General features: G+C 47.9%; 1 protein-coding gene across 1 annotated transcript in view; it reads right to left on the bottom strand.

The window, feature by feature from the left end:
• The window catches only part of LOC119431552 (lysosomal alpha-mannosidase), a 53,388-nt gene that overhangs the window by 9,212 nt on the left and 19,097 nt on the right, over positions 1–25,079 (bottom strand). The window contains exons 8-14 of the mRNA XM_049657911.1: positions 23,847–24,038; positions 19,860–20,072; positions 17,037–17,155; positions 14,814–14,933; positions 14,118–14,190; positions 13,573–13,659; positions 99–317 (exon numbers count right to left, since the gene is read on the bottom strand). Coding sequence (XP_049513868.1) covers positions 99–317; positions 13,573–13,659; positions 14,118–14,190; positions 14,814–14,933; positions 17,037–17,155; positions 19,860–20,072; positions 23,847–24,038 — 1,023 coding nt within the window. The remainder of the gene's footprint in view (positions 1–98; positions 318–13,572; positions 13,660–14,117; positions 14,191–14,813; positions 14,934–17,036; positions 17,156–19,859; positions 20,073–23,846; positions 24,039–25,079) is intronic.

Here is a 25,079-nt window from a genome sequence, read left to right as displayed (position 1 = left end):
GCACAATCGGCTGGCATGATGCAAACTATGCTTCGAATCAAAAGAGAAGCGGAAGCCGCGTCGCCGAAAGGGTGTTTTAACGCAGCACCAACGATCACCTTTTCATTCTTTGGCCTCCACCCGGCGGGAGCGAACACCAGAAGTGGTCTGTAGACCAGCTGCAGTGCCTGCGGCCGCAGCAGGGGTCCCGCTTCTGCTATGGAGCCCAAGAACAGCCGGTGCGTGCCTTTCGCCACCAGGCCGGCACCGTCGCTGCCCGTTTCTTGCAAGACCTCGCCTACCCCCAGGTTGTCGTTGGTGTTGTGGCGGCGATGCACCTGCGTCGGAGATGTTCACGTTTACCGAACATGTCTTGCGCACCGCGCCTAAGACACATGAAGGTGGGCCCCAGAACGAAGAGCAAATAGACCAATTTCGCAACTGCCCAGGTACTGGACCATTTATGCGGCCGCTGCTAATTCCTCTATAGTGGCAATATTTGTGTGCTTGTGTGTCTAGTGCGTGTTAAGGTTTTGTATCTTCAGTTTTCATTTAGAGCGCAGCTCTTATGCGCCCGTTCCTTCGGCGAGCGTCGGCGTCGGCGTAACTGAGTGAACAAGCGAAGGATGAAAAAGCGAACGCGGAGCGCTGCGGGGTTATGAAAGACGCGAGGAGGAAAGCGGAGAGGAAGGTGCAGCGGTACCGCGAGGCGGAAAGCGGAGGAGGGTATGGCGAAGTAGGTATGGCCGGAGTAGCGCGCGTCGTCTGGGAGGTCTGTCGGCGGTGACTGCTGTGACCGGACCGCTCAAAAATATTTCCTTGATCCTGGCCACAATAATCAAGAAAGAGAGAGACAGAAGAAAGGGGAAAGGTTGGGAGGTTAACCAAATGGAAAGATCCGGTTTGCTACCCTATGCTGGGGAGAGATGGGAGGGGGAGGTAAAGTGACAGCAAATTAGAGATAAAGAAAGTAAGGAGCACAGACACACAATCACAATCGGTCGCAGGTGGACAGCATAGTAGCACTTGCAGCACTATAAACATCTGTTCAGGCTACAGCCGCTTGTCCAAGTCTGTTGCCCTTAAAAACTGCAACAGTGCGCTCGTCGCCCTCCACTGCGATGGCTTGTGATGTCGGCATTCTAAAATAAGTTTCTCTGGTAGAGGTCTTTGGTCAAAACGCGCTATCGCGATTGTGAGCAATCGTCTCTGTAAATTGTAGCGAGGACAGTCACAGAGAAGGTGCTGGAGAGTCTCCTCGCTACCAGAGTCATCACACGAGGCGTCGTCGGCCCATCCGATTCGGAATGCAAAAGACTTAGTAAAGGCCACTCCTAGCCATATTCGAAAAAGTAGGGTAGCTTGCGACGGCAAAGTCCAGCTGGGATGCAAAGGCGTAGAGAGGAGTCTAAGTTGTGCAGCCGGTTGCTTTGAAAACTTCCTGCGTTCCACAGGGAGAACGTAATATCACGGGTGAGCATTCGAAGTTTTCCAGTGGCATCTGTCCTTGATAACGGTATCGGCTCCTCTTCGACGCCTTGAAGAGCCGACCGGGCATCATTATCGGCGTGTTCGTTCCCTTTGACGCCGCAGTGACTTCGAAGCCACTGAAATGTCACGTGGTGCCCTTTCTCAGTCAAGGTATGCATTAGTTCTCTAATCTCGAATACCGGTTGTTCGTGTGGTCCACGTCACAGGGATGATAGCAAAGACTGCAGTGCTGCCTTCGAGTCACTGAATATTGACCATCTTTGAGGTTGTTCTTGGCTGACGAGACGAAGTGCAGCGCGAAGAGGTGCAAGTTCTGAAGCTATCGATGTCGCTGGGTGACACGTCTTGAAACTGATGGTGGTGGCTTTCGCTGGGAAAGCCAAGGCTCCAGAGGAACACGGGAGAGTTGCTGATCTATCAGTATAAATATGTACGTGGTCGGCGTACCTCTCGTGCAAAAGGAGCAGAGTTGGTTGTTTAAGAGCAGGTGATGACAGCTCAGATTTTTTTCTGATTCCTGGTACGGGGAATTGCACTGCAGGTCGCTCCAAACACCATGGGGGAATCGAGGGCTTAGTTGCGGGGGTGAAGCCTGATGGAAGGCGAGTGTAATAATCTGAAATAGTATTGCAAAATGATGCCTGCGGCCTTTCTGATGGCAGTGTTGCCAGGCGCGGATCCAGGGGGGATGTCCGGATGTCCTGACACCCCCCCCTCTCATATTGCTGCATCGCACCTCGCTGACAGGGTGACGGCCCTGTCGGAAAAAAATTGTGCTTCCAGCATTGTTCAAAAGTATTTTTCGCAAGTACCAGTGGTAGCAGCCATGTAGAAGTAAAGCGCTAGCTCGCTCATAAGCTTAGCTGTTTTCTGTAGCGGTGTGGTGTCGCGAAGTTGCCGTAGTTTTTTTTTCTCATGTACACCTTGGACCTCCTGGCTCTGGCCATGCCTTACTCGTCCCGTAGGCGTCGGCGAGCAAACGAGGGGACGTCTCTTTTGTCAAGTACGCCCATGTACGCGCAAGCGCCTTCGCGCCTGAATTACTTAGTTCCCCCTCGGGGTGTCTTCGGTTGCCTCTTACCGTTACCTGAAAAAGACGGGTGCGGCGTAGCGCGTTCAGGCCGGAGAAAGAAAGCTAACAAAGCGGAGAGGCGTCGGCAGCAACAATGTGAATACAGACAACATGAACACAGACAGCGAAAGCGGGACCGTGCAAAAGCGCAGAACTTGTGCGTCGCAGGACCATGAGTCCAAGGAAGAACGTCACCGTCTGTAGTCGCTCAAGCCGGCGAAACTTCAGGTGATGAGATGATGAATATGATTTAATGGCATCCCCTCTGAAACGGGACGGTGACAAATAGTCACCTAGCCTTCTTGATTTAATCAAGTATGCTATACATATCTTACAGCGAAGCTGTATATGCCTAGGCAAAACGACCGTGATATGTTGTGCCTTGCGCATGTTCAGTACGGACTTAGGGGACGTTGTTTTCAAGAATGAAATTAAATTGTTAGTCCAGCCACCTTCCTGTCGCTTTGTCTGTGTCTGCTTCTCGACTTTTTCTATTTTCAAGTTTGTTGACATTTTCCTTTTATAACCATGTACCAACGAGCCCAACAATCCACTCTCATGAATTCATTTTCTTGTTCCTTGGGACCTTTCCTAAATCGGTTTCCTTCAACAGTCCGTACGAACGTGTGTGTGCGGACGGCATAGTTTACTACACGATCAAGGCACGGTGCCTTTCCAAGTGCATCAAGAACGGTGTTCCACCCGGTGATGTGATCGCGCTATTCGGAACACCGCCGCCTTCGGAGGGACATGGGAAGAGGAGCCGTAGTGTCGTGCGGTTTGACCGTCGCCGGTGCACACAGAGAACGATCTCATAAAAAATCACAATCATGAAAGACGGCGAAGAACAAATGAATGCAAAAGTTTTACATCACTCATGTACAATATTGCACCTCTCCCGCCCTACGTAGCTGATGCAACACACACGTTTGCCCTGAGATAAAGAAGTTTTTTTTTCCAGAGTGCAGCAGAAGGAGCACTGACGCAGTAATCTTTTTCATTAGAGATACAAAGAGCTTCAAAAATTTACCGGTGTTTCTGAGTGCTAAATCTGCGCAACACACGTGTTTGCTGGAAAGTGTGCTGTGTTGGCCCCTCACCTACCCGAGATCCGCGAATCACGAAAGCGCATACGACTCGGAGCCAGCCGTGGACGGCCTCTCTTCCGAGCAACTCGCCCATCTTACAATTAAGCCCACAACCACACCGGTAGTGTACTCATTCTCAACATGACAGTTCACGTGACACCGAGCAACAGGGGCCACGCACTGACCTGCCCAGAGTGAGTCTTACCACCTCCCAGAAGCCAGGGCGCGAGCTTTCGCCACACGACCAGTCTTGTGGTGATTGCAAGAGGTGCGATGAGAGGCTAAGTACGTGCACACTTTAATCATATTCTTGCTGTAATGTTTCGAGAAAATCGACACTGGTTTGACAGAGACCACTGCATCCTCAGGCACGACGAGAAGCAACCTTGAAGTTCATCTTGAATACCATGGCATCACATGAAAGTACGGGATGCAGCGTTGACATGACAGAGCACAACACACGATGTTGCGTCTTCGTCTTGATGTTCATGTCCCTCAGATTTCTTCAGGTCTCAGGGGGACATTCGCAGATACAGCAAAAGCGCCACTATTTCGTGTCGTTCGGAGGTGGTGCAACTGTCCCATCACCCACAAACATCGAGCGTCGAGCCATTCACGAAAGCCACCACCACGCTGCTGTTCCAGGCGCTAGTCAAGCCGCTGACAGCGTGTACAGGGTGGCATCCGCTCACGAACCAATTGCTTCGCCAGCAGCGGACAGCAGGCCTATCTTCGTAGATAGGCCTGCCGCCTTCATCGAAAACAAGGTGAGGTGAAGGCTGGGTAAATACAATTGGCCACGAGCTCACGCTATAGGCCATGACACCGTCACCGCGGTAGTGTGGATAGGTGCCAGGTGGCGCGCCTAGAAATGAACACGGCGGCACTATGGTGCGGGTGATTTGACCTGACTGTTTGGTAGCTGAATGGGCGGATTGTAGTGTACGGATGATATATTAACTTCCAATGCCATGCTTTTGCATGAAACTCACAGAACATTCCAAGAGTACGAAAAAAAAAATAAACACGCACAACGCAGTTACGTTTTCTTTCTTTTTGTATTAGAGCTCCCGTTTTTGCAGCGAGCGTTGACGTCTACGTCGGGGGGTAACCGAGCGAACGAGCACAGCGAAAGATGAAAAAGCGAACGCGGAGCGCAGCGGGGGATGAAAGAGGCGACGAGGAAAGCGGAGGAGGAGTGTCTGGCGAAAGGGTGAGAAGAAAAGCGTAGTGCGGGGACGATCGCTACGAGATGGCGCCAGAGTCGAGCGCGTCATTTGGAAGGTCTGTCGGCTGCTGCTGCTGCTGTGAATCGCGCCCACGCGTCACTCACGCGCTGGCTCTCGCGATCTCCAGGTTAGAGAGGCATTCGCGCCACACTTCCCTCCGTTTGCAATGTGCCGCACGAGACAGATCGTCCGCGCCAGCCAATATACCGCGAAATGAAAACACTTGTAAGGCTGCTCTCAAATTTCGCATTAGGTGGTATCGTAACCGTGGAACTCTAGCCGTTGAGTTCGCAAGGCGGATCCACTTGGAACAAATTTTCTCGATGACACCAGTTTCGAGATATTAATTCCAGAACTGTGCTGATAAATGGATTGACATTCCAGTTAATTTTGTGCTTCATTGCATAAACAATGTTTTGTTAAGAAAGTAATTGGAACGCCAATGAATTTTTGCGCGAACTTCGGGAAATAATATCTCGAAACTGGTGTCATTCGGAGAACTCGTTCCAAATGGATCCGCCTTGTGAACCCCGCGGCTACAGTTCGTAAATTGCAATGCGAGCCGTAAGGTAATTAGTTAAAAATTTGCTTTGTGAATTTTTGATAATTAGTCAATTGTGCATTTGAATTTTTTTTGTGCGAGTAATGTCCACCTCTTCGATTGGACCAGTTCATGAAATTGTGCTATCTGCCACGGGCAACCTTGAAAATTTTTTCAAAGTGTCCGCTGAAACACCCTGTGCAAGTGCAGTGCGTTCCCGTTGGGTTGCTGTGGGCGTGCTCTGGTCTGAGCAGTAAATGTCCAGCTAGCGTTATCGAATATTTAACGGTGCACTGATTAAACTGAGTAACGCCGACGGTTTTCCCGTCAATCTCGTCTCGTACACCTCCGATGGGTACCACGCCTACAACGAAAATGGCGGCTCTTAGCAGCGCGCCAGCCCGGCAGCGTTCCGAGACTCCTGGTAGCTCGGTGGGCGCGGTCCCTTGTACCCAGCAGGAGTTGCCTTAATCTACGTGCTGCGTTGCGCCAACATGTCGCACCTGCGCAATGCTAAAAGACTGTATCAGTAGTTGAGCGAATAAAGTTTTGCTTTTCAGGCAGAGCGCTTTACTGCCAAACTCCATGTTTAGCTGCAATAATCCAAAGAATAGAATTGTTTGAGCTTGAGTCTACTACATGACGTTAACGCTGTTCAGAACAAGTACAGCTGTTTCGATGTGCATCCCCAACGAATCAGAACCGCAGTATGCCCTCAGGGTAGCTTAGTGATGTTCTACAGTGCCTTTCGTGATACTCTGGTCAAACCCGCATTATTTGCAGTAGTCACACAGAGTTTCATACAGGGTGTGTGTCCTTTATCCCAGTGTTTTGATGAAGCAATAGCAAAATAACGTGCGGAATGGAAAGTGTCCAGAGGCACCGTAGTTAAGGGCACCGTCCAATGAATTCAAGCAGAAACGCGGCCTCGAGGTCAATTCTTCGGTGGTCGAAATTAATCTGAAGCCTCCACTTTAGCGTGCCTCATAATCATTTCGTGCTTTTGGCACACAAACCCTCAGAATCTTAGCTATCCATCTGGCGGTTCAGAGTGGGTATGTAAAACTGGTTTTCAGTCCCTTTGCAAATTGGTTTTCGGCCGACTGCAATAAATATTTACTTTGGCTAAATTTATGAGCAGTATATACCATTGAAACAATCTTGGCAAGGCTGCAGGGTTGGTAGTTTTACGGCTTCATTTTAACAGCGAAGCTGTTTAAGCCGGCCGTTATTTCGTTAGTCGTCCACAAAAATATGTGGGCCAATCCTGGCGGTTGTGCAGGAAGGCTCAAAGCGCAACGGCACATACCCCTGTGAACTAGGGAAGCTGAGGCTGGCTAAATCTAGCTAAGCATGGTTGAGACTACTTAAGCTTAGTCAGTCATCGATATAGCCAATCGATAGCCAATCAATAGCTAGTCGACAATCGATCAATAATCAATAAATACCGAAAAATGCTGTGAATGACTTGGTAGTGCTTAGCCTAGCCAATATACGTGGCCAAGACCTTGCGATATCCGATCAATAGCTAATCGATAATCAATCAATAATAAATAAAATCTGGGAAATGCTGGGGATGGCTTGGTAGTGCTTAGTCTAGCCCAAAAGCCAGGACTAGCTATACTCGCGGACAACTTTCTGTGGCACTGAAGGGAAAGCTACGGAGGCAAAGCGCGCACAAGTGAGAGCACTACTGAAAAGAGTCCCACGTTTTAATCCAGGTTCGTTTAGGCTGGGGAAGAGAAAACAAACAGTTTATTAGCAACAGTTAAATAAGACAGAACACACAACTGAGTGTAAAATTTTACTTATTTTGCGGCCTTTCCCTTCCGCGTGTGGGCAAACGCGAAACCGTCGCACGTGGAAGCTGCGTCGATTCAGCGTCTGTTCCGAGCAGCCAAAAGCACTGTCAAACGCTGCCGCACTACTTGGCGCGGTAACACTTGTGCAGCATCCACGCGCCCGTAGCTTTCCCTTCATTGCCACAGAAAGTTGTCCGCGAGTATAGGTGACCATCAGCTCCGCTGCTTCTTTAGCTTTGCGCCTCCAGTGCAAGCTACGCTAGTTTTTTATTGCGATAGCAATTATACGGACACTCAATGAGGATTTCTGCCGTCGGCGTCGTCGTCGCCGTCACCGTGAGGTTCCATACGACGTCAACGGCGATGAAATCGTCGCCGCGCGCCGAACGCTGTATGTGCGAGTGAAAGGGGTCGAGGGACGCGCGCTTTCACAGGGAGCGAACGCACGGCGGAAAACAAACGCGCGTTCTGCGCCGTGCTCCCTGAAGGGCTGCAGAATTAAGTGTCTCTTTCCTCCTTTACAATCACCATATATAGAGCAAACGCGTCTTCTTCCGTCGCGCGAAAGGCGGTGGGGGAGGGGAGGGAGGGAGCGAGGAGCGAGGGGAGGCAACGTTTAGCTGCGGCATGAAATGCGCATTTATACAAAAACGTTGAGAAGCGAGAAGGTGGTAAAGACTTCCGACGCTGCTGTCACCTTTACTTGGGAGTGCGGAGAGTTGCGAGCATGCGCTACTCTCGATGGAGGAGACACGACCGGCGGCACAGCAAACGAGCACAGCAAACACTGAAACTGAAACTCAAACTAACGGCACGTAAAACTAAAACTATGATTTAACAAAAATCTTCACTCGAACTTAAATAACAAACTCAGATTAAATAGCAGCTACTGAAAAAGGACTATCTCAGTTCCGGAGCCTAGCTCCGCCTTAGAAGTCTCTAGGTCAGTCCTAGCGCGGGTTCATTAGAGTCTAGCCACCCTGCATCCGGCCTGACTGCGTCGCAATCGGAAACGTGGGCTTACAGATCGTTGTCGCGAAGTTCTTGTCGAACCCGCGTCGGGCTCGTCCGCAGCATTGAGGGTGTCGTAGGTGTCGACGCCTCGCGTTGTTTCTTTTGACGGTGGTGAGCTCGTCGGTATCTCGTCCGTGATGTGCCCGTTAGCGATGGCGTTCGCCGTAGCTTAGGCCCACCTGCCTAGGCCTAGCGTCGGGATGCGTCGCAACTTCTTCAAGAGTGCCGACGTGGCGTCCCGAGGAGAATCAAACGTGCCGGTCTGCCGCAGAAGGGGGAGCCTCTCTGGGGTTCCTGGTCCTGCCGTGAGAAGCTGCAGCTCGTCCGGGAGCCTCGCCCGAACTTGCCGAGGTCGACGGCCACACCTTGGACGGCCAGCGTCGCGGACTCAACCAGACCCCCAAGTCTCCCGTCGCCAGAACATAGCTGGAGATGCGACCTTCCTGACCCGGTGCCGCGTTGAAACTCCACGGACAGCGCCGTTCATCCCTCGACTATACCTCGGTTCGTGCGCCTCGCGCGCTCGCGCAGTTCGGAACACCGGGCATCGCGTGCTCCTCTTCTTTTTCGTGCCACAGGCGGCCTCTTACATGTGACAGCTGCTGGACGAGTTTTCCGTTCTGATGTCGTCGAAAACCCCCCGAGCCGCCCCCAGAGGCCCTGGCAACAGTCACCAACGCCGCGCGCGTTCGATGCGAACGCGGGAAAAACGCCGACGGCGTCGACAACAGTTCTGCGCGTTGCTGGTGCTGCTGCATGTCCAAGTTTATACAGCTGATAAAACTAATATCCTTACTCCGTATAGCTCTCTAATAATTTGCTATCGCAATTGATGCTTCGCCTTTCGGGTGAAACTGCAACTTTTTTTTAGCAGTCTTTGAGTAACACCTAAGCGCACGACACTTGCACCTGGTGGTTGTCACTGTGACAGTTCCAAGTCCCGAGTTTACCGCATTTTCTGGGAAGTCATTTCAATGAGCCGCGTATTCTAGGTCATGCGTCACTACCGCCGAGTGTTAATGCCGCTTCTATTTAATGTGATAGCATTATATGCCCTATTACCCGAATATCCGTTCGCGTGACCGAAAAATAGTACCAAAAATGGCCGACACCGCAAATAGTAAAAACACGTCATTAAAATCACATTTCTACGGGAGGTTGCTGTAAACAAAGTGAATTAATGTCTATAAAACGAAAATTTTGTAAATGTCTGTCTGGGTGGGAATCCAACCGGGACCTCAGGGGTGCGAGACGAGCCCGCTTCCCCGATGCCATGGCGGCTCCACGGTTCCGGTTGACTGAAGGCGCGCCTAGTGCGTGCGTCATTGCATACGCGACGGCGAAGCCAATGGGGAGGATGTGGTGTCACTTCATACTGTATATAACGATTGTATAAAATAAAAAAAAATGTCGCAGTTTCGCCCGAAAGGCGAAGCATCAATTACGATAGCAAATTAGTAGAGAGCTATTCGGAGTAACGATAGTAGTTTTATCGGCTGCATAAACTTGGACACATTCGCTTACTAACTCAATGAACAAGCGTGGTGTCAGCGCGCACAAGCACACATGAATAGATCACACTGAATGATCGCAGACAACCACTGTCAAAACGCTGGCAGCAAGTGCAGCCGCCGCAGCGAGCGAAGGTTCGCGCGGTCTATCGCTTCAACGGAAACTGAGCGACGAATGCACAGCGCATACAAAGGTCAGAGCCGTGTGGAGATCGCTTTTAAGAGACGGTGCGGGCGACCGGCGTAGCCGGGCAAAGTACGAGCGCAGTTGTTGGCAGAGTAAAAGCTGCCCCCCCCCCCCACTTCCCTCCCGCGCTGCCTTCCCGCTTTCCTCCTTTCGCGTGGGAGATTGAGTGGCCAGTTCCCCTTGCGCCCGGTTGCAAGATACGCATTTGGTGCCGCAGCACAGCGTCGCCCGGCAGCGACGGAAGTCGCGCTTGCTTTCCGCCTTGCGTTCGCTATCCGTGATAGCGGGCTTCCCCGCGCGCTTTCACTCGCGCATACGGCGCGCGGGGACGATTTTGTCGCTCTTGGGCTTTATACGGAACCTCACGGCGACGGGGATGGCGACGGCAACGCCGGAAATCTGCTTGAAGTGTCCATATAATTGCTATCGTAATAAAAGCTTTAATTTCCAATTGAACGCGCGAAACAAAAAAAAAAAAACATTTCACCAAAGGGACTATAAAGCTTTCGAATTTCCACACGTAAACAGTTGTAAGTGTTTCTGCCTGTTTCTGTATCGGTATAGACCAATGATGGCCGAAGCCATCCTCGTGGATTATCTAAGTCAATGCAAAAAACATTTCTCCCCTGCACGTGGCGCGCAGCCGAACGAACTCACGTCCTCCCGGGAAAACGCTCACTCGATGACCGCCACATGCGCGGGCCGCGACACCCTGACGACGTACGCTAGGAACCAGGGGCTGTCGTAGACACTACACGCCGCACCGAATTTGTTTTCGACAAAGTTTTCTAAAGTACGCATCTGCGTCCCGCAAGTGGTGGTCCTACAATCGGCGCAGCTTGGTCTCTGCGGGGATATCGGCAGCTTGTTCAGCGACCGCTCGCTTCGCGTGCCGACGTTCTTTGGCCGCGCATCGCCTTACCCTTGTTACTCGCCGTCCACGGCGGCGCATAATTCGTCGAACTGTCGCTTCGCCTCCTGCCTCGCCACTTCGGTACGCATCGCATACTTCTATAGTCTCTGCAAAACCTTTGCACTCTTACGCTTCTCTTCCACTTGATACTTTCGAGGTTTCATTGTTGTATACCGCAAGTAGAGGCCTACGTGCAACATAGCGCAGCTAGCGCGACCGAGCTACGTCTTTTTGTGGAGCGCACACCCGTACCGGCGAGTGGAGCAAGGAGAGGAAGCGCCAGGGTAGTGGTGGTGTGCGAGCGGGCGCATCGGCGTTAAACTGACATTTGACGGCTGCGCGTTCGACCTTCGCTCCAACTAGGCAAAGAAATGCCTCGCATTTAGGAATGTGTGTCAACCAAAGTCCACTGAAAGAAAGCAAAGTCGACGGTACGTACATGGTATATGCAGTATATGCAGTATATGGCATATGCAGTACTCAAATTGGGCCATAAAAGCTGATGCAAGTTGCACATTTTTGCATTATTTTCTACATTTTTGTTCCATCGTCATACCTTACTTTTTTTCAGACTATTTCTTTTTGTGTCAGTACATTTTCATTCGCTTTTTTACGCTCATGTTCATCCTTGAAATATTTTAATAATATCGCGTCAGCGTCGACCGCACAGCGTGTCAGCGGCCTTGTAGCGACGAGGGGCACTCCTGATACGAACATTGCAGCAACATTGCAGCAACATTACACGCGATGGTTGTTACCCCTTTTAAAGCGCAGTTCTTAGGCGCCTGTTTCCTACGGCAAGCGTCGGTGTTGTCCCTCGTAACCGAGCGAACGAGCACGGCGGAGGAGGAAAGCGAACGCGGAGCGCAGTGGGAGATGAAAGATGGCGATAGTGAAGAGAGTGCGAGGAGGAAAGCGGAGGAGGAGGAGGGTATGAGGTAAACATGAGAAGAAAAACGTAGCGCTGAGCAAGACGGGCTTTGCAGTGACGATGGTTACGAGATGGCGCCAGAGTAGCGCGCGCGTCGTCCGTATGGAAACAAAGCGCTGCATGAGTGGAGGTCTGTCTGCGGAGGCTGCTGTGAATCGCGCCCACGCGTCACCCACGCGTTGCCTCTCGTGATCTCCCGATTAGCGAGTCATTCGCTCTGTCTGCAATGTGCCGCACGAGATACATTGTCCGCGCCAGCCAATGTATCGCGAAATGAAAATACTTATGGAGCTGCGCTCAAATTTCGGATTAGGGAGTATCGTTATCGTCGGAGAAGTTTTTCTCTTCATTATTCTTACCTGTATTTGGCATTTCGGGATAGCCGGCCCTAAGGATGCCTACTTTCCCATTTTTTACATAAAAAATGTTTAGAACTCCGAGTTATATGTTTACTTACACATTAATTACATGCGAATCATAGAGGGAAAATAAAAGAAGCTTCGTAAGTAGCTTCACGAGACAATCAGCCTTATTACATAGGCAGTCGTCGACAACAAATCCGAATAACCATGCAACATCATAGCGTAAATTGCTGTGTGACAGTAAAATAGCAAAAAATGTGTTCTACCTCACACATGACGACGCCAACGACAACAACGACAAACAAGCAAGCAAACAAGCAAGCAAGCAATCCAACATACATGTACATCGTCACACTTAGTTGTATAAGCAAGCGAACAGGATCAACACGCTCAAGCAAAAGTGCGTGCACTGGTGGTTTACGAAAAACTTTGGGAAGAACGGCCTTCGCACTCACGTTATTACCACCACCATAATAACCTACTTTTTTTTGCTTCTCTGAAGCCGTACTTCGGCTGAAATGTACATTGAAAGGAAAGCTGAGAGAATGCCACGAAATTTTCTCCGCGACTTTTGGAGTATAGGTGAAAAGGTGCGTCTACTTAACACTGCTGCTGGTGATGGATTTCTTTTTATCCTTATTTTTCTGCTTCCTAACCTCGAGAGCTAAGCCTATTTGTCACAGCTAAGTAGAAAAAGAAAAAAAAAAGAAAAACTGCCGTACCTTCGCACGATAGACGAAACATCGATTGCGATAGCAAATTATTAGACGCCTATACGAAGTAAGGATAGCCGTTATATCGGCCGTATAAAATTGTAAACATTTGTTTAATAACTAAGTTAACAAGCATCATGCTGCATGGTGTCACGCGCGCACATAACAACATGAACACGTTTGACTCGATGACCGCGGACGCTGGCGGCCAAAACGCTGGCGTGAGGAAGATCTGCAGCCGCAGCGAGCGAATCGTTGCCTCTCTTCAACACGAACTAAGCGGTGAGAATACAACGCACATGAAGTCATCAGCCCTCGGCTTGCCTAGACTCTGTACCCATCACAGATGGCTTTCAAGATAGGGCCAAATACTTTCATCGATCATGTAAAATATGCGTTATACCAGCGCTGTTGCTGCCGTAAGCCTCTCCTGTAAACCTGTAGTCCGCAAGCGATACTACTTTTACGGACAAGCTAAATTTCGGTTATATTATAATGGCACAACCAAGAGCGGCGCCAAAAACAAAAGGCGACTATTTGCTGTATCGTTGCTTTGCCTGGGTGAACAACTTGTAAAAAAATATTTTTAGGTGTGATCCCTTGATTTTCGCAGCGTAACAATGTGTGTTCATCCAAGTGCACGTTCCGCTTTTGTGCGTTACTACTCCGTGTACTGGGAAAGGATATTACTCTCTGTAGTCTAATTGACAAGGAATCCGGCAGCTGGAAAACAGGTTACCATAAGCTCGAGCTGTCCCGAGCGCAGGCTGCTGCCTCCCTGGGGCCGGTCCGGAAGGATCATCATCTGAAGCCCCTTGATTCGGTCCTGCGGGAAGCGAAATATAGCATTCAGCTTGCTGGTTTGATTAACTGCATAAATAAAAAGGCAATGCTTCATTACATTGCATATGATACAAATCAGAACAAAGCTTATACGCTAATAGTGCCCCCTTCCCTTACGAAACTATAACAACCTACCTTTACTCAACGCTAAGAGTACCTGCCATCGTAGCCCAGTGGATGTGGCGTTACGCTGCGGAGCTTATAGAGGTAGCGGGTTCGTTCCCGGCCGCGATGGCCACATATCGAAGAAAGTGAAATGCAAAAAATGCTCGAGTAGTTTTGATTTAGGTGCATGTTAAGCAACCCCTTATAATAAAAATTAGTCTGGGGTGCCCCACTACGAGGAGCCTCCTAATCAGATCGTGAATCTGGCATGTAAAACCCCAGATTTCTTTTTTTTTGTGAGGTTGGGGGAGGGAGGGTGTCATAGTTGAAACGTACCTTGATGTATATCCACGATGTGACGGGGTAGTAGTTGGAAGGAATCGGCAGCGCGTATGATTGCAGCGTCCTTCTGCGGGGCAGCGGATAAGATGGTGCAGTGTATTTGTTGATATAAATTTGCTTTGTTCGACTCATAAGTGCTACAACGAGTGTTTGTACTGGAATAAGTATTGTCAGTTCTGACTTTATGAGTTAAGCTTAGTGGAAAACGCAATATTCTTTTTAGTGCCATCTTTACAAGATAGCAAGATGGAAATGTCTGACACCTACAAACGTATTGTGCTTAGACTATTGAACTGAATGTTGTCAGTAACAGTTATTTTTTGAATAAAAATTTATTGTTTTTGTACATGTTCCAAAGTCTAGAATCAATATATTTGCTATTAATATATCAATTAAAAGTATTTCAATCGTCACAAGCCAATATTAAAGAGAACGCATTAATACTGAAGGCTTCTTTTAGGTGGGCGCTAACAGCGTACAGTTAGTTTTACTCGCATACAAGGCCCTGTTTAAAAAAATTAAAAATAAATAACCTTGTGCGTAATAGCCCGGACACCCTGCGCATATTGGTGAGACGTCACAGAAATACATCAACAGACTTTCTACAGACTTTCTATCTAATGCATGTTTTGGTCGGGTTGCCACAAAGCCAAAAGTGGCTGGACAGCAGGCGTCATGATAGACACTCACATACGGCGCATGTTCTTCCAGCCGTTGCTGTCCGTGTAAAATTCTGAGCTGTTGAGGTTGCTCTCAAACTGGCTGACTACGTCACAGCCAGATTTCTTAGCCCAGCCCGTACTAGCCATACTGAAAAAGAAACCAAAAATTGCAGTTTAGCTCGAAAGATGAAGCATCGATAGCGATAGCCAAGTATTACACAAGTACACGAAGTAAGCGTCGTAGTTTTATAAGCCGTAAAAATTGCAGTAGACATACGATTACTAACCAAACATGATCTCACGTGCGTCGAGACAAACATGAAAGCATCTCACTCGATGACCGCGAGCACTAGCTCTCACAACGCTGTTGCGATGAGCGGCCCGGCATCTAGAGGCGAATGATACGTCCTGACGCTCGCTTCACGAAGTTTCCGAAGCTTCAGTTACGCGAGCTCCAGCACTAGGTGCGGGAAGACAGCTCGAATGAAGCCACCAGTCATCTCGGCTCGACCTTAGACTTTGCACCCGCCACAGATTACCTCCAAATTACGGCGTGCAGACGTTAATGCGCTCAGTCCGCCGACAGCCATGCGCAACCACGGCCGCACTAGAGGAGAAGACGCACGCTCTCCTTTCCTAGCGCGCGCTCGATCACGTGACCTCCAACAGTGAGCGTGCCGGAAGATGGAGCCCATCAAGCCCCACCATGCATCTGGGCTCACCCTCACACGCCTGCCCTCGCACCTGCAGCGTACGGTAAGCCGGCCGCTCATTCCTATCGCATTTGGATTTCATGCGGAATATCACAGAGACGGCGCCGGCAACACCAAAAATTCACTTGGCGTGTCCGTATAATTGCTATCACAATAAAATATTCATACCTCTAGCAAGACAAAATATGTTACTGCATGAAACATGCTTTGTAGTTGTCACCTATAAATTTAGGATAGAAAGAAATTCATAATGGAATACGCCGAGATCTCTGTTCCGGAATGCGTGAAATAAAAAAGACGGAGAGAAAACAATAAATGAAAGGCGGGAAGGTTAACCCTGAGGTTGTCCGATTGGCTACGCAGTACTGAGGGTAGGTGAAAGATGAGAAGATCGACGGAAGGAGAGAAAGTTGATGTGCACTGCACTGGACTGGGAGGCACTGACGTAATGGAATTCTTAGCGCTGTGTCACAGACGGTCGCTTAGTCCGGTTGGCTTCAGGAATCGCAGCAGCGGATTTTGCGGCCTTCTTCAGCCGCGATGTGTGACACAATGGTCCCGATAGTTTGTTCAATCAGAAAGGTATTCAGACTAGCTCGTTTAGGGCGGTGCGGAGTGCAAGACTCTCATCTTCGAAGGACGGGCATTAACGTAAAAGGCGTGATCTGCAGTTTATTCGCCACAACAGGCGTTGCGGAGCTTTAAATTTTGCTGATTATCACAATCTCCTGTGCGAGATGGTGCCACATAGAACGGTGCGACCACTACCATGCGAGCACTGGCTGTGATCAAGCCCTAGCTTTCAATTTCGTCGGCCCGTATTCAGTACAGATAAGTCACGTTGGAACATTTTCCTCTTTGGTAGGCATCCATCAGCCTGCAACTCGGGGTAGTGACGATTGTGACAACAACCCGATCGTCGCGCCTTTAACTAATCGCTAACGGCATACGTAGATAAGTTTTATGAACATGGGCCGAGTTCCTCTATACAATAATCATTTTTACACACAAAGGGGTGTAAATAGGTCTCTCGTACTGACAGCACCTTTAGGGTGTAAATACAAGCACCATTTTCTGAAAAAGGGACGTATTCTGCCACGATTCACTTCGGCGATACTATCGCCTTGGCTACGCCTTGGCCATCAGGCGCGCGCTGATTGGCTGCTTGAGCAAAATCGGATGAGCTCAACAGGACGTAGTGCTCAACCAGACAATCAGCGCCCGCCTAATGGACAAGGCGGGGCGTGGGCGATAGTGTCACGAAAGTGATCGTCGCAGAATACGTCCCCAATTAACACCGTTCAGGAAGAGTGTTCAGGGGAATTAGGAGAGAAATAAAAAATAAAAAATAAATAAACGAATAAACGTGCTTCCAAGCGCGACGTACTTTACACTTATTATTATTATTATTGTTAGTAGTAGTACGATGTATACTGAATCTGAAGACAAATAGTTCATTCGTCAATATGTTCGCAATCACGAAGTACAGAACACCGCACGTGATATTTGCGGCGCTTGCAAGACATAATAAGCCTTACAGCTTTGTCAAGGGCCCCACGGTCCAGGTGAACTCGATGAAGGGACTGTTTTTCTGCAGCGATATGACTTGCGAAATGTAGTCGTTGAAGATCTGGTGAATCTCTTGCACTACGGGTCCCTGTGAGATGTAGAAGAAGAAAGTTCAGCAAGTGGGCCGCGCAATAAATCTCAAATACCTGCGGTACTGAAGTGCTTGTGACAGACACATATTGTCCCTTAGAAATATTGGGCTCGCAATGGTACAACCTTTACTTTTTGAATATATTTGAACTTGATAATATCGGTGCATCATGTTTATTTTTGCTTGTTCTGCGCAAAACAGCCACATTTCTTTGTGTACATGGTTCAATAGGACAACGCCCAAGGACCTACCTGCCCGACGTCTCCGCAGCGTCGCATTTAAGATGATTCAAAATTTGAAGTCTCCTTACATTAGTTTTGAAGTTCAGCTTTTGTGTAAATGAATATTTAGGCTGCAGGTGAGGAAGCATTTTATGTTTGTTAAAGGCTTCATAGTTTGAAGTCTCGATGAATCGTTTTGAATGTTCCACCTGGGACCTCCAAGTGGACTGTGAGGCTACAATGTTTATTACAACTAATCTCACGACCTACGTGACGCAGTTGCACCTACGAGATTGGGGCGATTTCATTTGCTTTGTGCACTTGGCGCCTTCGAATACTATGAGCTACTGTGTAAACTACGCGGCATTGTCACCACGACGTCCCTGTTGGCATTGACATTGTCGATGTTTTCGACCTTGTCTTCCCCCAACAACCTCATTCGCGGAGCATCCTCTATCGTTTGGGGCATGTTTCAGGCTTACCATCCTCATTGTCACGTACGCCTCCTATGTGCCGCCGACGCTGCTTTCACGATCATGAAAACGAAGATCCACACGCAAACATATCGCCACCTTGTGAAGAACAATTACTATGCGATGCATATAATGTAAGTAACTGACTATATCAAGGGGGCCCTTCACTATAGCCATATCGCTATATTGTCGGATAAGAGCAGCCGATGCAGAACCGGTGTAATAGCGAACCTTTTTATCTGGTTTCATGGTGCCAAAACAGTGATGCCGTGTTCTTCTGGAACATTCTCCAAAAAACACTTGAAAAAGATTTAGATAGTCACACCATACACAATTCGTTTCCTACCTTTTAAAGATCCCTGTGACCCACCATATGACACGTTCGCGGTACTCGGAATACATAGTCTTTGGCACAGCAGAATGTGTGACAGGCACGCCGAACCACCGCGAAGCACTCGGTCTTTTTTTCGGGAATATGCTGCCCACGTTAATAGTGTGTACGCTGCATGATAAGCAGCCCCGGACTGGATGCCTTTATTGGACGCTTACACGTGCTTGCATGACTTTTGAATTGTTTTCAGTCACCTTAAATTCTGCAGCGCTTTGTTTTTCTTGTTTTGCTGAAGATTCTGTTCCCATGTAATAAAGAAAAACAAATGGTTTCATGGCGCCGCGGTAAAGCGTCAGGGTTCAATATTTAGTTCATTATTTAGTTTCATTATTATAGTTCACTGGTTAGCACAGTCGATTCCAGCGGTTTCGAGCACTTAACTGTTGTCGCAACAAAATGCCGTGAGAGAATGGCACTCAACCGGAACTTTCATTGGCCGCAAAGAAAACGCATCTGGGAGCCCAAATTCTGATGGTTTACACTGCCGCCTATCGCACTCCAAATGACACGTTCCATGCAACCAATTGCAGCAATGCCTCGCAGATGCATCGAGGAAGACGGAGTGACACACTGAACTGGAAGAGAGTTACTGGAACTCCTTTAGCGGGGAGTAACTGCATCAACTTACTTTCGAGAGTTACTTCACTGCCATGCGAAACTCCTGCTCGAGAGTTTTTCGTAACCCTTTCTATAGAGTACGCCTATCCTTCTGTACAAACAGAGTCAACGCACCTTGTATAAGAAGTGAACATAACTCTCGAAAACAGTTTAATATTGGAGAGCTTGTTACTCCCGCAAGGGAGGAAGTGCTTGCACTACCTTTCTTTTTTGAACGATGGCGCTACATTTGCATCGTGCGCTAATACTGATCGACGCTGACAGAAACATTACGACAAGTAAATGAGAACCCGATCACTCTGAAAACAAATGAAGTGCTGGGTACGCCTTTAGGAAGAGGTACTCCATAGTTCAAGTGCATGACGGTTTGGACTAGTTGGCCACAGCACTGTAAACAAATATCGTCATCATTGCCTAGTACAAACTTTATTTTCCCCTCCGCGTTCGCTACTTTGCCTTCAGGAAAGCTGCGTCACGCTCATTCGCACTTGCTGCTCGTGTCCTGAAAGTACATGGAGTGCAGCGTGCGCTAATACTGATCGCCGCTGACAGAAACATTACTGACAAGTGAATGAGAACCCGATCACTCTGAAAACAAATGAAGTGCTGGATACGCCTTTAGGAAACGGCAAATATATATATATATATATATATATATATATATATATATATATATATATATATATATATATAATTGTCACGAGCAATGGCAAAGATGGTTACGCTAAATATATGACGAAAAATAAGCAGCAAAGGGTGCATATATGTTTATGTAGCTCAAACGTGCTTGTTTGTCCCCTTTCTACCCCTTTGTTTTGTTTTGGGCTGCCCACAGTCCATAGTCACGCTCTACTTGTTTTCTACTCAACTGAACTTTTTCTAGCCCTCAATGGAGCACGTAGCACGTCCTTGAGTCTCCAAGCGGGATAAGCATGACCTTGATCTTCGAGAATGGTGACCTTGAGTAGGCTTAGCATAACCAAGCCAGCAATGCTTACCTTGACCACGCGGTGGATGACCTGGTCCCCCATCGCCCGAGCCTCACTGTAGGCGCTAAACACATAGTGGCCTGGTGAGCGCACCTGCTCGGGAGAATCGTCACCGTACGCGTAAGCGCCGAACGACTGGTGGAGCTTGACGGACGCCTGGGGCTGCCGCAGTACGATTGTGGACACCAGGCCCGTGCCGGGCTCTATTTCGACGCGGTACCTCTGCATCGACGAGGATCGCGGAAAATGCGGTGAGCTGCGGTGGCGAGAACAACTTTCAATGAAAGGATAAGGAAGGAGTGACACTGCGCTAGAGAGAGTCAAGACGGACAGCCAGCGAATAGAGGGAGAGGGAAAACAATGGTGATAGTGGTGTTGCCGCAGGCGGGGTTAGTTAGCCTGTCATGCTTGGCCGGCAGTTGCTCCACCTATGTATCTCATTGGTTGTTAGCAGGGGTGCGTCTCCAAATGTTGATCAACTCCACGTCTGGATGAAAAATAATCAATAATCGCAGAAGTCCCTTCCTCAGTATTGCAGGTCCTTCAGGGAGCACTAAGTCCGCGTGTGGAAGACTTCTTCGGTAGGTTGTGATTCTGCGTCAGACTGCAAGCATAGCCTGATGACGTACATGATAGGGAGAGTGAGCAGGAGCTTTGTATGAAACGGCAAAGATATATATATATATATATATATATATATATATATATATATATATATATATATATATACAGGGTGTTTCAGCGAACACTTTCAAAAATCCTTAAATGTTGCCTGTGGAAAATAGCACAATTCTAGTTCATGAGCTGGTCTACTCGAAGAGGCCGACATTACTTGCACAAGAAATTGAAATACATAATCGAATAATTAACAAAAATTGTCTCATTAAGTTTTTAACTAATTGCCTGATGGCCCATATTGCAATTTACAAATTGTAGCCGTGGAGTTCGCAAGGCGGATCCACTTGGAACGAATTCTCGGGATGACACCAGTTTCGAGATATTAATTCCCGAACTTTGCGGAGAAATGCATTGGCGTTCCAGTTAATTTTGTGCTTCAATGCATAAAGCGACGTTTTGTTAAGAACTTAACTGGAACGCCACTGCATTTCTCCGCAAAGTTCGGGAATTAATATAATGGGAATATAATGGGAATATAATCGGGAATAAAAAATAATGGAGAATTACGGATTTGGAAAAGAGACAGCTAATATAATGTTATAGGCTCAGTGATGATGATAACGACGGTGGCATGACGACACTTCGTCAGATGTTGCGTAACGCTCCGCGAACAGAGCTAGACAACAGACCTAGACAACGGAGTTACATAACTGCTTTACATAAACCGTGTTGTATAAAGAGTTACGTCAAAAAACAGTCATGTTTATGTGAAAATATGGACGTTGCTTACGCATAGGGTGTCCCAGATAACGTTAGCGAAGCAGTTCAAAAAAAAAAAAAAACAAGATAAAAAAATAATAACGGCGCAAGATACTATTTTAAAACCGATGGTGTTCTGACGAGCGAGCACGTTAGGTCTTATAATTGTATCGTGCACTGTGTTCTTCAATATTTTTCATAGCGTATAGCATTCTTTGGCCTAGGTGCCCGCGATTGAATATTTTCGCCTCCATACCGTTTTTCCTTCCGTTTCATGTCCCAAAGTACCCACAACGCCATCTACGTTTGAATAGGCGAATTCCTGTGAGTACACAAATTTCTGTACGTTTACTAAGTGCCACCGCCAACTACTGGCGGGCTCCCGAACCTCCAATGCGATATTTTGTCTGAAAGCCGCCAGGTAACGACACACATCTACCCAAAGTCTAAACCGTACAATTCCAAACAATAATTACTAGACGGAGCTCTGGCACCAATTTCTAGGGCATATTTGATTTGCCCGCCCGGTTGCAAAGGGCCCAGCCACATTTCATCGTCACCATCAATCATCATCATCATCATCATCATCTACGGAAGCTGCAAGCAGGGTGGTTCAACCAGCCTGGGAATGGTAAACAGATTTGCCTAAACTTTGTCCTTCAAACGACTTTGTAAACTCATCACTTAAAACTAAGTGCCGCGTTATGAATAATCAAATAAACGCCATTGAAATTGTGCGACGGCAGGATTGGAACGCAGGACGTCTCGTGCAGAGGCCGGATATTGAAACCAGTACGCTTGCATCCGCCAGCGGCATAGAACACGCTTGTGAATTCCTCGCGGGCGAGCGAGCGCTTTCTATTTGGCCACCTCGACAGGCTGAACCGCTGCAGTTTAGTAGCGATCATGCGTGTTCACAGGGTGTTGCTGCATTTCTACAAGCATATATTGCTTTGTAGTTTAGGACATTGAAGGCGGATAAAGCGTATTAGTCAAATCCGTACGAACGTCTCACGCCACAAGCTCGAAGATCAGATCAATCGATGTACCTAACCATGATTCCGATGCTGCGACTACTGCCGCGCCCTAAGAAACTGCTCATTGACGCGGAACGGAGACATCAGAATGCGACGAGGAAACGTAAGACAGACGCAGCCCTTACGAATAGGCGCAGTTAGAACGCAGGCGAGAGCTTGCGCGGGCAAGGTATACGCGCGGGAAAACGCAAACAATGAGAGAATTGCATCTGCAACAACAGAGAGAAGTCTCTGAACAGGACGGGTTGTAACGCAGGCGAGTGCGTCTGCGGGCAAATTATGCGAGAGAGAAAACCACTGCAATGTTTCTTTCATTTAACAAGCACGTGATTGATGGTAAAAAAAAACGACTTTGCTGGGGAGATCGTCGCAGTGTGGGTGGTATTCTTTGGAGTTAGCTTATCTCTTAAAGTACGGTAGTCTTGGTTTCAAGGGTAGAGTATAAGCTTTATAAGTAATGATTTCAAAGAATGCTACACGCTGTATGAGAATTCGCCTGTTTATGCCCCAATTTTTTGTTGAACAGCTTGGCTAGAGTTAGCTGGGACACACGGTATATATGTATAAACAAAAGTACTTGTGTGCACTCCTCACTCCCTGGGGGACGGATGACTGTCTCAGATACTAGGCTATACTGCCGATGCTAATACCCGCATAGCGGCGCTGCTCGAGTGCTTGTTATTTTTTTCTTCTTCATTATTCCTGTCTCAGAAGTTGTTGTGGATTTTGGAATAACTAATGACTGCATGCCCATTTTTCTACGTTTCAAGCAACAACGACGACGATGACGACGAACTTCTAAACAGCATCGAACTCAAACGCGCATCTTCAGAACATCGCTGAGTTCTTTCGCAATGCTCGTGCCATTGAGATCCACCAGTTCTACCACTGTCGATCAAGTGTACGATTTAAACTCGAGATTACGGAAAATTTAAGGTACCTGTCAGGTTTCCTTGTTTGGAAAAGAAAGCGCAAGGTTTATCAGAGGGGGAAAGGCCAAACGTACGTGGTAAGTGCCAACCACGCGTTTGTATTCAGGAATGCAACGTTTGTGCCTATGTTGCCATGTCTTTCGAATTATTATGAATCTGTCAATTTTATTTGCTCACCTGTGCTTCAAGCAAGTCAGGCTTGAATGCTGCAAAGGCGACACCATACGGTGTGTGTATTTTTCGTGTGTACTCTCTTCTGCACTCGGAACTGCTTAAATCTTCGGGCTATTTGACTGGCTACAGTGCTTAAGTGTTCTTCCTTTCAGTTTTGCTTACCCCTCGAAGAGTAGTTGCGGGCGCCAATAAAGGCGCCAACCTCTCTTTTAATTTCGTATTCTTAAAGAAAGGGTCATTACGTAAAATTTATTGAGCATTGTGTTATTATGTTAGTGATTTTCGTATACTTCTTTTTCAGGTGATCATTTTTATTTTGGGAACCGATGTAACGGGGGGCTGTTGGCTCGTCAAGCTGGTGGTAGCTGTCATCCGTTGCTCACTTGTCCGTTTCATAAAGTAAACCTAAATAACGTTTCTATTAGATTGATTGCTGCATTGCGCGGTCAAGACAGGCGGAGACACCTTCGGCATACCTCATTCTCGATGTAGTTGTCCTGCTCGTGGATTTCGAGAAAGTTTCTGAGCTTCTTCGTCGTGACCTTTCCGCTCTTCACGTGGTAGATGCTTGCCCCCAAAGGTTGTACGTTAGCCTGGAACACCAACGAGGACTCGGCCATGCCCTGGCGTTCCGGGATCTTGTGGCGGTGTGGAGCTAACGGCACAACCTGCAACGAAGCTTGATTACTACGACGAGCCAAATTCCCGAAAAAAAAAAACACACTAATTGATTGCACATGGACGAACTGATGAAGTTATATGTGCGAGCTTATATGGTCCCAGTACTTTCCTTCTGTGAAAGCTCTTTGCACAGTGCAGCTCAAAAGAAACACAAAATGGCGACAGAAGAAAGGGGTTGTGGGGCTCTAACTGAGGGTCATATATATATAACGTCAAATCACAACAAAACGAAACAGATTAAAGAGCACAAAAAGTACAACCCAGCACTACCATTCATCACAAGCTACTATTGAGAAAGAAACAGTTCTGCAGCAAGGCTTAAGCCTACCTTAAGTCGAAATAGGCGTATTATTAAAAAAAGAAAAAAAAAAGAAACAGGAATTTATTTATCTAATAAAGATATATACAGATGAGCAAATGAGGCAATTATTGCTTATGTTGTTACTCTCTACGGCTTCTACGAATTTCCTCGTCAGTTGACCAGCATTCTTTACCAGCCGTTGTGTGTGTCGACAAAAGAATTACATCCGCAGCCCGCACATCGTGCGGCAATATAAATTGCCATGACAAGTTTGCCAAAGCTTTTTTTTTTTCTTTTTGATTTCGTGGAACCGCTCACCAAACATCATACAAGTACGGCGGCCTGACGAACGCCTAGTCATATGTGACTGTTACCCTGATTACGAACCAGTGTCCGTTCACTGTTCCATTCGCAACAAACACCGTTTGTGCCGCCGCGCTGAGGCTCGTTAAGTCAGAGGTGCGCTGCTCGAAGTCAAAGAGGGGGGCGGGGGGTCGAACAGAAATGGTGTTTTGGCTGCGTGTTCGAATCACGTCCGAGGACACAGCGCTGCGGGAACTGGGAGGAAGCCGAGCTTACAGGACAGACGTCACACCCAAGGAGGTCTAAAATGTTTTTTTCTGAAGAAGAGATGACGTCTCAAAAGTGAAGCCGGACCGCCGCCATCTTACTACAGGCACGAAAAAACGTTAGTGAATAGCGTTGAATATAGGAAGCACTTTCTTCC

This window comes from Dermacentor silvarum, chromosome 10 (assembly GCF_013339745.2).
Source record: "Dermacentor silvarum isolate Dsil-2018 chromosome 10, BIME_Dsil_1.4, whole genome shotgun sequence".
In the NCBI taxonomy this organism is placed as follows: domain Eukaryota; kingdom Metazoa; phylum Arthropoda; class Arachnida; order Ixodida; family Ixodidae; genus Dermacentor; species Dermacentor silvarum.
This window is presented reverse-complemented; position numbering and strand designations above follow the sequence as displayed.